Source organism: Momordica charantia (genome assembly GCF_013281855.1).
Source record: "Momordica charantia cultivar OHB3-1 chromosome 8 unlocalized genomic scaffold, Mcharantia_2.0 BLBB01000008.1, whole genome shotgun sequence".
NCBI lineage: Eukaryota > Viridiplantae > Streptophyta > Magnoliopsida > Cucurbitales > Cucurbitaceae > Momordica > Momordica charantia.
The window spans coordinates 33,428,571-33,441,217 of record NW_028275166.1 but is presented as its reverse complement, the minus strand read 5'-3'; the positions used below and the strand labels follow the sequence as shown (position 1 = coordinate 33,441,217).

General features: G+C 36.1%; 2 protein-coding genes across 6 annotated transcripts; one reads left to right on the top strand and one right to left on the bottom strand.

Annotated features, from left to right (window-relative positions):
• The first annotated feature begins 750 nt into the window (after positions 1-750).
• On the top strand, positions 751-1,999 carry LOC111013161 (uncharacterized). The gene has a single exon (XM_022287559.2). The coding sequence runs from the start codon at positions 863-865 to the stop codon at positions 1,472-1,474; it is 612 nt and encodes a 203-aa protein (XP_022143251.1). The 5' UTR covers positions 751-862; the 3' UTR covers positions 1,475-1,999.
• On the bottom strand, positions 1,915-11,039 carry LOC111013160 (adenylate kinase family protein). 5 transcript variants are annotated; one of them, XM_022287557.2, is made up of 20 exons: positions 10,603-11,035; positions 10,429-10,521; positions 9,233-9,361; positions 9,011-9,145; positions 8,295-8,396; positions 8,067-8,213; positions 7,859-7,933; positions 7,433-7,520; positions 6,863-6,900; positions 6,548-6,676; positions 5,918-5,953; positions 5,773-5,853; positions 5,568-5,706; positions 4,291-4,370; positions 4,125-4,190; positions 2,885-2,914; positions 2,701-2,810; positions 2,284-2,421; positions 2,154-2,183; positions 1,915-2,075 (listed from the first exon to the last, which is right to left on the bottom strand). In XM_022287557.2, exons 1-20 carry the CDS (start codon positions 10,810-10,812, stop codon positions 2,051-2,053), a joined length of 1,881 nt encoding a protein of 626 aa, XP_022143249.1. In that variant the 5' UTR covers positions 10,813-11,035; the 3' UTR covers positions 1,915-2,050. The 5 variants fall into 5 exon arrangements, 4 of the variants coding, with proteins under 4 accessions (XP_022143249.1, XP_022143248.1, XP_087984423.1 ...); XM_022287556.2 differs by having other exon boundaries at positions 10,429-10,530; positions 10,603-11,034; XM_088128297.1 differs by lacking the exon at positions 7,859-7,933 and having other exon boundaries at positions 10,429-10,530.
• Positions 11,040-12,647: the final 1,608 nt, after the last annotated feature.

Sequence of the window (12,647 nt, the reverse complement as noted above, 5' to 3'; positions counted from 1 at the left end):
GCACGTCGGTTGACCCATACAACACGTGTCAATATTAGGAGCTTTCCGGGAACATCAAACATGCGCGGTACTTTTCTTGCGCGTCGCTTTTACTTTGTCCCAATTATGATTTTTTTACTTTACACTTCTGCCCTTCCTTTTTCCATAAATTACATATTAGCCACACGGTTACCCACGTCGACACGTCTCCAAATCACATCCTCGTAAATTCAGCCAACAAAAGTATAAACCAGTCCTAATTAGTTTTAAATTATTATATTTTAATATCTTATCTTTAGTCTTAAGTAAACGGATTTTAAAAATAAAATAATTATTTTTAAAATTTCAAAAATTTAAAATAAACCTTTTGAATGTTGAACTACTAAAACAAATCTAAATTAATCTAAATTAGATATATTGAAAGTGCAAAATTAAAATATATATTAAATTTAACAGTCGAGGACCAAAAAATTTTAAAATTTCTTTAATTTCTAAATTTTAGAGGGGTTGATAAAGATAATGTTTGTTGATATAAATCCACGACAAACAAACGCAAAAAAAAAAAAAAAACAATAAACTATGGTGGGCGTGGAGCAAGTAACGACGTAATTCCTCCAATCAAATTCGTCCGTGACACAGTTATATCAATTGCGGGTGGTACACGTCACGCCCATGAGGCGGTTCACGATCGCACGTGTGGTTCGTGCGGAAACCTATCGAGAAATCTCTATATAAGCTCCGTTTCATTTCTCGATTATGCATCCCTGAAAATCCTCTTATTAAAGAAGACGATAATATTCTTCCATCTCAATTCATCTCTCTTCTTGCTTTCTCTCTCTTCTTCTTCCTTTCGTTCTGGCTTTTACGTTTCTTCACAGAAGAGATGGCCACCGTAATTCTTCCGCCGCAGGACTGCCTTGGGAACGGGCTTCGCCGCCAAGGTCTGGTTCTCTCCGCTCCATTAAAATCGCGGCGAAATTCTAAACCTAACCCTAGTTCTTCCACCAACCCTAACTTTAACCACGACGTGTCTTCCGGCCGGCGACGGAGGAGCCCGGCGGTAGGAGTTAAGTCTAATCGTCAAGCCAACAGAGGTCGGAGTCGGTCGGGAGAGCCGTCCACGGCGCCGTCGGCGGCGGCAAAGGTTTCACCTAAGGCTCTGGTTATGGGCCAGGTCAAGATCCTGAAGCGTGGGGAGATGTTGACTCCGGATCGAGGAGTTGGTGGTGTTGATTGTGGCAAGCGGAGGTTGGAATTGAAGGCCGACGATATGGATTTGGGTTTAGGATCCACTGATCGGTTGGGTCCAGACCCGGATTTGATGCAGAAGCAGGTTGTGTTTTCGGAATTGAAGGTTGCCGATGGGATCTATGCTGGATCGGGCGCTTTCTTTGCCTCACCGCCACCGAGTTCGGTACCGTTGCCGTCGTTTTTAGGCAACAACGGCACCGCAACAAGCGACCTGCGGCGGTTGCTGCGACTTGATTTGGACTGATCACGTCGAGCAAAAGAAGTGAACAATCCAAAATGGTCTTGGACGGTCGGGGGCTGGGTTTGATTACTCCAGAATTCAGTGATGACAGAATATGATGTGTTCTTACTTTCGATGGTGATTGTTCGGTTTTACCTCAGCATCTCCCTTTATTTTTTCAACAGGGAGATGTCTGAGTTGCGAGCAGATGAACTGGCTGAAGTGAAGCAACATGGCAGTTCTTCTAGGTTTCTGTTACTCAGATCGATTAGGGTTCTTAGGTGGATTTGATTTTCTTTCTCATAGAACAACATAGCTCTACTTTACATCTCTCTGAGCGTTTCGTTATAGTGGGTCTTTGTTGGTGACTTGGTGTGGGTTTTCTTAGAAGCTAATGGGATTTTAAGTTTGGTGTGGGTTTTCCTATAGGAGTTTCTTAGATATATGCTTTGAACTAAGCTAGGTTTCGAAGAATTTGAAGTTGCGTATCTTTGCTTTGTTTCTCCAGACAGATTTCAATGTATAAAATCATACAGAAGATTTGGTTTCTTTCTCTGTAAATGATTGCACTTAAGAATCTATTTTGCTTGCAGCTCTAGCTCAAAAGATACCGCTCAAGAAGCCCCTGAATTGAGTTAAAAAAAAAAGAATCAATTCAGTCCTACAAGTTCTTTTAAGATTTTAAGGGTGTTAGTGTTCTTACCAGATTCCCGACGACTTCTTAACTTCGTTTCTGCCAGTATATCAAACACAATAGCAGTAATTGGATCAGAGAGCAAATTTTGGTGGTAAAAAGGTGAAGAATTGAAGTTTCTTATTGCTCTTCTTATTACCTTTGTTTTCCTTGAAAGGCGTTATTGATATCATCAGTGGATGGTCTGCTGGGAAACTTGGATAGCATAACATACCTTTCCTTACCGGAAGATTCATCCACCCTTTTGTAGAGTTCATACCCATATGGGTGAGACATCCTAAAACAAACATTAGGAGATTAAAGCATAACCCACAACCTGAATTTGATTCAAATATTTATGATGTGTGAAGGAAATCATTTAACTTCTTGCACGAACAGGTTCAGTGCTCTATTTCCTAGTCCAAGCACAACTTATTCTCTAGGGCGCTACTCATTTTCCAATCAAATTCATATTTTATAAGCAGACACTGAAGTTGGGGTTATATATGGAATTCGACAGGAGTTTACAGGCTCAAGAAGCACTCAACTTTAACATTTGGATAATCTCTTAATTTACCTGAGAGCCCCCATGATTGGATACTGTGTTCCCGCATAATAGAGAAGCCGAAAGAAATAACAGATTTGGAATGATGCTGCATACTCCAACCTTTTGTCACGACCCATTGTCTAAATAAAAAGGGGAAGCATCAGAATCGTGCTCTACTCGGAAGTCATTCCAAATCGATGTTTTTAGTACTTACTTGCATGATACCACTCGAACCAGGTAAATCCTGAAAATTTCAAAGAAATTCATCATCAAATTACACGATAAACACAAAAAGTAGTGAGGTAACATGATCCAATTCACAACGAATGTCTACTTAACACAAAAACATCATGTTATTTTCATTATTTCGTAATTTCAATTGATGTCTCAATGTCTTCCCCCTTCAATTTACTTCGATATCCGGTGACTTCTTGTATTAATGGTGGCTTCACCGGCAACACAGAGTGGTGCTGAGCCTATAAGAATCCTTGCCTCTCCTTCGTTCTCTCGCGCGCCAAAGCAAAGGATAGGGATTCCGTCGTTCTCCCACGCGCCCAATAAAGCGAAGGGTAGGGATTCCGTTTATGGTGTGAGCTTCAGTTCCAAAAATCACCTACTCAAAACTATATATTTTTGGCAAGATGATCCCAGCACAGATTAATAGGCATTGCTAGAATCTTACAAAGTGTCCAATTAGGTTTCCCAAATGTGCGATAAAAAGGAAGGATATTTTATATATGTAGTTTTTTTTTAATGAAAAAAGATCATATACTAAAAAGCATTGATGACCCTAGCAGGAATGGAGGTTATTTGGAATGATCGAAACCGTGGAGTCCGGTCTTGGCATTCGCAATCTCCCCAATATCACCTATGATTTGTTCTTGTTCACTTTGTTTCATTACCAACTACGAGAGGGGAACTGTGTTTTATGTATCTCTTGGGTGTCTCAAGTCTGTCTGTCTGTCTTTGATTAAAACCACACTAAAGCTTGAAATTTTGTAGGGTAGTAGCTAAACTGTGAATGTGAGAAAGGAACGTACTACAGAAGATTGAAAGTGAATATTTTTTCCAACTCGCAGTTTCTACTCTGCTTTCTTACTTCATTTACGGTTATCTCATGGCTTTTATGGTTGCAAGCGCCTCGACGTCATACTGCTACTAGGATGAAAGACAGTATTTCTAGCAGAAAATCAAATCAAGTCAAGCTTAGAGTCACTTGGAAACAAACCTTGAGCCTAGGATTTACGAGAATTTCTAGCAGAATATCAAATCAAGCCAAGCTTAGAGTCACTTGGAATCAAACCTTGAGCCTAGGATTTACGAGAATTTCTAGCAGAATATCAAATCAAGCCAAGCTTAGAGTCACTTAGAAACAAACCTTGAGCCTAGGATTTACGAGAATTTCTAGCAGAATATCAAATCAAGCCAAAGCTTAGAGTCACTTAGAAACAAACCTTGAGCCTAGGATTTACGAGAATAACAGGTCGGTCAGCAGCTGCATCTGTCATCGCTTTCATATCCTGCATTCACTTAACCTCATCATCTTTACAAAGCTTCATCCTAAATCAGAGAGTTTCACTTCCCTATTAAATAGAGTTGAAAATATCTAGTGTTACTTACGTCAATAATACAATTTCCAACAGCATTTTGAGGCGCTACTAAGACGAACATGTCATCTTGCTCATCAACTTCTTTTGCACCTGCATTTACAAAATGAATGTGAATAATTTGGCAATCAAGTTCTCTGCAAATAGATGGAAATCGGGGAATGACTTGATTGATGTTTGCATTAATGCTCCCATAGTATGTATATCTCGATGTGTATGTTGGGACAAACATTATAAGGCCAAACCAAATGAAAAACCTTATATATATAAATCAGAAGGTGAACAAATTCAAAGGTGAGATTTTTTTTTCTTTGAACAAGAAACAAACTTTTCAAAGGTGAGATATTACTTTTAACTTAGTTCTTTTGATTCTCTTGGATCATGCAGGGTATTCCAACCTGTTGGATGAGATGCACCTAGAAACTACAGATGTAGTTGAAGGATCTTCCTTGCTCTCCATAGAACAGATTCACGTCATTAACATTAATCTCAGATACCAGTTGTGGGATACTTCTATGTAAGAAGAAATTGAATGGAGTAAACATGCATACTCCATGGAGTTTAAGAAGGAATTGGGAATTTCTTTCATAAGACTTCTGTTGGAAAGAGTGAGAGATCCATTTGTATACTCGTTCTTGGTGATGGCCATGGTCTAACTTCGGATCATGACAACCAAATAGAAGGACTGGGTTTCCTTGGAGAGGCTTTATTCAAAGGATTCTGCAACTAGATTTATCCTGTAGGATCTCTTGACACCCATTCATCAAGCAGTTATTGGTTATTACTTCAAGTGCATAGGTCTTGTTGGGTTCTTGGTCGTATTTTTCAAGTCTAGTCTCTTTATTTAAGAATTGTTCAAGCCTAGTTAAGACCTGTTTAGTTCTAAACTTCTAACCTCCTTTAGTCTTAGATGACTGTCACGAGAGTGGCAATATCAGGGCTGTATAAAGAGTCTGAAACAACGGGTCATCTATTCAAAATAGGTGAAGAGAAATCCTCTATCTTTTCAAATTCTGTTGCACCACACCTCAAAGGAACTTACCAAAAAATTTGGCAGAGGGCCTTCTACAAAACTCCCCACCAATTTCCTTCGGAACTCCAACATAGCCAAAAACACTACGTATCCATGTTCGTTCTTGCCTACAGGAATTAGAAACAACTACTCTTGCTACTGTTCCCAAGTTTTAGAATTTCACCGAAAGACACAAAATAGACACTCCATTCCTGTCAACGTGCACAGGTGCAAACTAATGATGCATAAACTAATCTTTCATAAATTGATTACAGTACCAATTGAACCAATCTTGACAAAGGTCCCAAAAGCACCATAGTCGCCCCAGTCCATGTATTCTAAGATTCTCCGAGTTCCAGCAAGCTGCAGTGGCATTCCAGAAAGTGCACCTTCCCCCATGGATCCTTGAATGCATACCTTGAAGATAGAATTTCAGAGGGTGGAAACCAGCACTCTGGTCTTGAGAGAAATCAGAGAAGTTACCTTGACACGTCTTCCATCATCAGCAAATGAAAGGGCAATAGTCCGAACAAGTTCCATAAGTGTACCTATTCGATAGACATCCTGTGCATTGTAGATGTGGTTAACTCATTGTTTTTAGGGGAACCAGGAGAAGTAAGCTTCCTACCATTTCAGGATTAAGCTCAGGAATATTGATCTCCACCTGTTGATTGAGATTCAAAAGAAACATAAATGATCAGACTCTGAAGACATGTTTTGATGACAATGTGAAAATCTATGGGGTACATCTCCCACTCATGGACCCTATTGTTGCCTTTCAATTCCTAATGGATTGCACAAGTATAACATTAAAGGCTATCGAAGTGTCACATAATTTATGAAAGATACATTCACTACAACGAAACCATTCATAACACTGAACTGAAGTAAAAAATGCAACAGTCTTAACAATTCAAGAGCCCTTAAACTCCACGTGCATCAGAAAGGCAGAAAAAATATATTCCAGTACACAATAGAGTAAGAACACTGCACATGGAAATAATAACAGGATCCAACGAATTCAAAGAAAGAATCAGCTGTTTTTAGCTAGAACTGTATAGCCAAATTGCAACTCCACAAAATGTGACTTGTACGAAGCTTGTGGGGGCAGGATATCCAACCTCAAAATTTACTAAAAGTATGCCTACGGTATTTTATTAGAAAGAATCAAGAGAGGACAATATATCAAGGAGGGATATGAATTCTATAACACAGGAAAATAATCTTTTTCTGAATAACATTAAGGTCAACACCAAACCTTTAATCTAGTTCTACCATCTTTTACAGCTCGCTTGGTAGCTTCAAGCACATCATCGTAAAAATATTTCCTGATTTCTCTGGAGTGAGGAATGTTATTCAATCTAGTTGGAATGCCTCTCCAGCTATCCTGTAGAAAGAGAAAAGATGAATATGTACACACATATATTTATATATTTGAGGGAATCTTATTACAATATCACATATATGCGTATAAATTCAAGGGAATCTTATTATAAATGTCCATTATAAACACATGATTTCCGAAAAATAATTATCATTTCAAATTTCCTATTCTCAATCTTTCAGAGCATACCTGACCTGAAGTACTCTTGAATCCAAGGGTTGATTTCCCTAATACACAAGAAATGCAGGGTGCGATTTGATAATAATACAAACAATCTCATACTGATATAAACAAGAAGTATGCTCCATTGTCTGATAAAATCATTACTTACTAAAGACGGTAAATATTAACACTTCTTAAATAAAAACCCATGAACCGTTTATTGTTTCAGATTACATTCTTCCAGCGATGAAAATGCATAATAAGTCTGGACAAAGAGATTCCCACGTAAACTTAACTAAAGCATAGGCAGATTTGACCCAAGAAATGCACATAAAAAAATAACAATAATGATGCGTAAGTTGTCAGATAGGGGCTAGAGCAACTTTCTCCAGAAAGACTTGTGGCCCAGATGTGGACAAGAAAGAAATAGGTTTTCTTGTATGGAGGAAAATGTCTAAGATCAGATTAAACATTTCAAAGAAACAGCAGCAACTGAATATCATTAAATCCAAAATTATAAAGACAAGCTATACTGAAGATACTTCCAATTATTTGGTAAGAAATTGTAATGAACTTCACAAGAACACAAACAATTACCAAACTTCGTAGCTTTTTCTTTCTGCATCTGTGATAATACTGATGATATTTCTTCAAAAATTTCTTCTTTGGAACGGCTTCCATCAATCTGTATTTACAGATTGTAGAGCATTATGATCATTACAATTTAATATTCATAGAAAAAACAAAGGTTAGAAATGAACTCTAGAATTAGACAGAAGATATTGATAGAATCCGAACAACTAACAATATATTGAAATACAAAAGAGAATAACTACAATACTCCCAAGTAATTCGAGGTACTTGGACCCTCCCCTTTCTTGAGTGTCCTTACTCAAGCCTAAACCATACTCACTAATTGACTACCTTCATCCTTTCCCTATCACCCTATCTAGAACCAATCCCTAACTCAATGACTAACATACCCTTAACAAACAAAAACAAGAAGGTATACTAATTAAGTACCTTCTTTGTAATATTTAAGTATACTGGTGCTATTGCCTCTGCATTACGTTTGTAAATTTCCAAACGCTGCTTCACCTGAACGTGAATCACATAAAGTAATTGTAAAGGTGCCTAAAACGAGTGCATAGTCAGCCAATCCTACATACAAAAACAAGCACATAGCACCATTTTCTGAAAATATTTAAACAATTTATTAGAAGTAACTAACTTTTTCCTCAGTGTCATCAGGCCGGGTGACAAGTCTCCCTTTAATTTCCTCTGTTTCTGGGGGAAAATATTTCAGATGGTAAATCTTTCCTGTCTCTGGGTCAAGCCTTCGACCAATGCATCTGTCGATTAGAATTTCATCAGGAACCTGAGTATTAGAAATTTAAAATCAAACAAAAATATAGAAATGGTTATCTAAAAGACTACAAGAACGATATTCATTATTGACCTCACTGATATACTGATGAAGAAGAAATTTGAATTTGCTCAAAACAGAGCCTACTCCTTGTGCTATTAACAACAGATTTACAGTCAACTTATACGAAAGAGCCTATCCACAGGAAAATGAAGTCAAATGATTTGAAGCAGCCGGCCAAAAGGGGGGAAATATAAACAAAGACGGAATGTGAATTCAAAGGGTATAAAACTGAGACTTATTTCAAACATAATGTACATCATTGATAAAATAAAAAAAGGGATGTATTTTGCTTTAAGTGGTTATCTTAAATGTTCTTTCTAGGTAGTGTCAAAATTTCAATAACAGGTTTAAGAGATGATGAAAGTCCAATAGATAATCCACAAGAAGTAGTAAATGAGTCTATGGATGTATAAATGGTCTAAATTCTATCTTGCCTTCAAGGTAGAATCATATCTTGAATACCATATTCTGTCGTGAATTTGAATGAAGTGTAAGATCTCTTGATATCAAACTGTGAAGTAAGTCTTAGGCATTTAGTTTAATAAAAATAACTTGCAAAATGACTGCTTCATGGATGTATGAATAACATTGTAAGAATTGAGAAGCCTTCTACGGGATGCATTGAACTTTCATTACACAGTTATCACCCAACTTCCAATATAGATTCATTAAAAATTCTTAATGCCGCTTTTCACCACCAAAAAGTAATGCCTCAAGAAATGGAGATTAGTATATGATGTACATACATCTAAAATAAGATAAACATCTGGTTTAATCTGCAACCTCTGCAAACTTTCTGCTTGCGAAAGGGTTCGAGGATATCCATCTAAAAGCCACCCCTTTTCTGTTGCATCCTCACATGATAATCGTGTAGTCACCATCTACAAATCAAAATAAGCTCGTACCATGAATACCACGCAAACAAGAAAGTGAATGTTAAGCTAGAAAAAGCTAGATCCACATCCTACTGTAGTCACAATTTCATCAGGAACTAGCCGTCCAGAATTCATGAACTCCTTTGCTTTATTTCCAATTTCGGACCCAGCTGAAATTTCTGCTCTTAATATGTCGCCAGTTGATATATGCACAAGGCCAAACTGAAGAATGAAGAGAAATCAATCGAGTAAGTAAATGACACTAAATAAAATAATAAACTACAGTAATAAGCCTTTTGACATTTTCTTCTACCAAACAAGTTAAGAATGAGACAAAGGTAATTTTCTTTCTTTCTTTCTTTCTTTCTTCTTTTTTCCGGTACTTGTATAAGTAATTGTTGAATTGCCAGTGATCTCAATCCTCAAAAACCAGCGCAAAGTTTGAATCGTGTCAACATTGTTGCATAATAACTAATTGCAACCTTTCATTGACAATCAAAATATGATAATATGGAAATATCCTGCTTGTGTTAATTGTCAGCTACATAATTTTCTATCTAAATAATAAAATCTCAGCAAGCAGACTCGAGTCATTACATTTGTATCAAGACCCCATGCTATCCATATTCACTTTGAACAACTAGTGTGACATACATATTTTGAGCTAACAAATATCCAATAAGTGTCAGAGCGTCAGAGTGTCCAACATGGACACATTATCCAAACTAAATAGTCTATGCTTCTTAGCCCCATGGTGCTGATATAGCTCTCACATCATACGGCCAATTCCAAAAACACTTATATAGCTCAAGAAGTTTCAAATAGTATCCATGATATGGTTGTAACTAATGTTGAATAGATCAATAAATATGAAATCAATGTTGGTATACTTCATGTTTTCTTGGTTATGTATTCATGTGGTTATAATTACTTTACTTGACTATTTTAAAATAATAACATACAAATTACAGACCAACACATATCAAGTAGGATTTAGGATGTTAAACTTATGATTCTATGAAGGAGAGTAGAAGTCAAATTGCAAATTCCAGTCTCAGAGCTGTCATTTACTTCACATTTTACACCCAGATCCTATCAATGAAATCATAACTTATTGGTCTCAATTAAGTGAAAAACCGATAATTAAGCGTTCACGAAGGCATTTGATCCACATTTCAGGCTAAATTACATATTCCGGAACAACTATTTAGTCTATTTTAGAGGATGTTTTAGTAACTAACTGATAGGATTTCCTTCTGAACACGAGTCACTAAAAGAACTTCAATTACCTTCTGAACGATCAACTCGCACTGAGTTCCTTTGCCGGAGGCTGGAGCACCCGATATCATCACCTTTAGCGGCTCCCCAGCTGCACAGTTCACCTTCAGCCCCTAACAAACACACGATCTCACATGACATAACGAAACACAACGATACGGACAACGGAAATCCAGAAACCAAACCTTCAATTTAGGGATTCGCCTCGAACGGGAGTCGGCGAAGATAGAGGAAGAGCGAAGGCGAGTAGGACGAAGTGAGGATGGTCGAATAGAGAGAGATGAACAGGAGGAAGAAGAAGACGACATGTAGAAAGAAGGTCCTGCAAGAGGTGCGATTGAGGGCGCGGAAGAGACATTGCTGGAATGTACGGAAGGAAGTGAAGTGGACGCCATTGTTTCTGGCTTGTGCTGTGATCACACCATGGGAGTTGGAACTGGAACTGGCTGAAGCTGTGAGGATAACGGTGAAGCAATTTAGTGGTGTAGTTCAAATGGAGGATCGAGAAAAATTCAATGCGACGAAATTTTGGAGGGGAAATTATTATTTTGTTGGACGATATCAACAAAACCGCGAGAGAGAAGATTCGTCACTCAACAAAGAGATAAGTGGGGAAGATGAACTAACAAACAAAAAGAAAATAAGCTCATTGAAGACTGAAAATAGCTAACTAAGTTAAAATAAAAATAAAATAAAATAAAAACTTCAATGTAATTCAATTGATTAAATTACTAAATTAGGAGACATATTTTTTATCTTTACAATGTCTGGAATTATATATTATTGATAGGTAGGAGAGAGAAATTATATATTATTGACAGGTAGGAGAGAGAAGTGAATTTTTTTTATTTAAGAAAAAAAAACATAATTGTCTTAGCGGTGGATGATGGTCAGTGAGAAGATTGCTGTCATATGGTTGGGAAGGAAGTAGTGTATAATTTAGTCTATGCATAGATTTAAATACTCAGTACTAACCATGAATGTTCATATCAAATTTAAATTTTTGAAATGCAGAAGAGAAATGTAAATTAAAAAAAAAAATTTAATAAATAGTTGCAACATTTTCAATGGTAGTAGAAGATGGGACTTGATTAGTCAGTGTTTAGTTATTGTTCATGTCATGATTTAGCTATAATATAATAGACTTTCAGTATATATATATTTTTAAATGCAATATAGCAATTGTGGGTGAAGATTTCAACCTTTGAGCATGTACCAAATTTTGTTCGTACTCTTATAGATTGACATTAGTAATAAACAAATTAAACTATAATTGAATTAATCTTTTGCTTCATTCACTTGAGTTTTAATGTAATTGACTTTATTCATTTTATGCCTAAGTTGCCTCTTTGTGAAAGTTTTACGATAATTTTAATGTTAAGACTTCATTCTAAATTTTTAGAGTGCAATAACTAAATCAATTTTATTTTCTAAATTAACAGGTGGGCAAGATCAAGAGTCGAGACGTTAGTATTTCGAATATAGCTCAATGGATAAGACACTTATTATCCTCGCAACAATTGATAATGCGATACTCACATCTCATAATTATTAAATTAAAATAAAATTGAGATTTTCAATCTCATCGAACACACATATGAGGAAAGAAACTATCCATCCATAGATTAACTTTTTCATAAAAAAATATACGTTTGAAATTAATTTTAAATTATAAATTTTATTGAAATTGTCATATTATAGGTAGCTATTCTCAACTAAAAGAAGTTCTAAATATAACGGTTGCTGTCAACATCATTAATGATTAATGAAATGTTGAAACATCGTTTGTTTTTGGGAACCAATGTTGAAACATTGTTAAACTTTGGTGTCAACATTTTGTTAATACTATTATCATTAACCATAAGAATAAATAAGTAATGCACAATATTCAACAACCTAATTCAAACTATTTTGAATGTTTTACTTTCAAAATTCAAGAATAAAGTCGCAACTAAGAGTCCAATTGATAACGTTTAGACTTATTGTTATCTATTTTTTAATAATAAATAAAAATACAATTGTATTTAGTAATAATTGAAAAATGAGAGAAATATGAACTATTTAAAAAAAAAAATTAGGTATGAACAAAATAGAAATCAAGAAACAGTAACCTTACCTAAATTTTCAAATACTGTTCCCCACGAGTTTGTTTTTATGAAAATCAGTTATTTGATTATATAAAAAAAAAGGCATATACTTTTTGGAGGTGGAAGATCCCCCACCAGAAAAT

Excerpts from the sequence above, each read along its gene's own strand:
- LOC111013160 (XM_022287556.2), bottom strand. The coding sequence starts at position 10,812 with ATGGCGTCCACTTCACTTCCTTCCGTACATTCCAGCAATGTCTCTTCC. Across the intron at positions 9,146-9,232 it reads CTGATGAAATTGTGACTACA|ATGGTGACTACACGATTATC; the intron begins GTAGGATGTGGA and ends TTTGATTTGTAG. Across the intron at positions 5,854-5,917 it reads CTGAGCTTAATCCTGAAATG|GATGTCTATCGAATAGGTAC; the intron begins GTAGGAAGCTTA and ends TACAATGCACAG.
- LOC111013161 (XM_022287559.2), top strand. The coding sequence starts at position 863 with ATGGCCACCGTAATTCTTCCGCCGCAGGACTGCCTTGGGAACGGGCTT.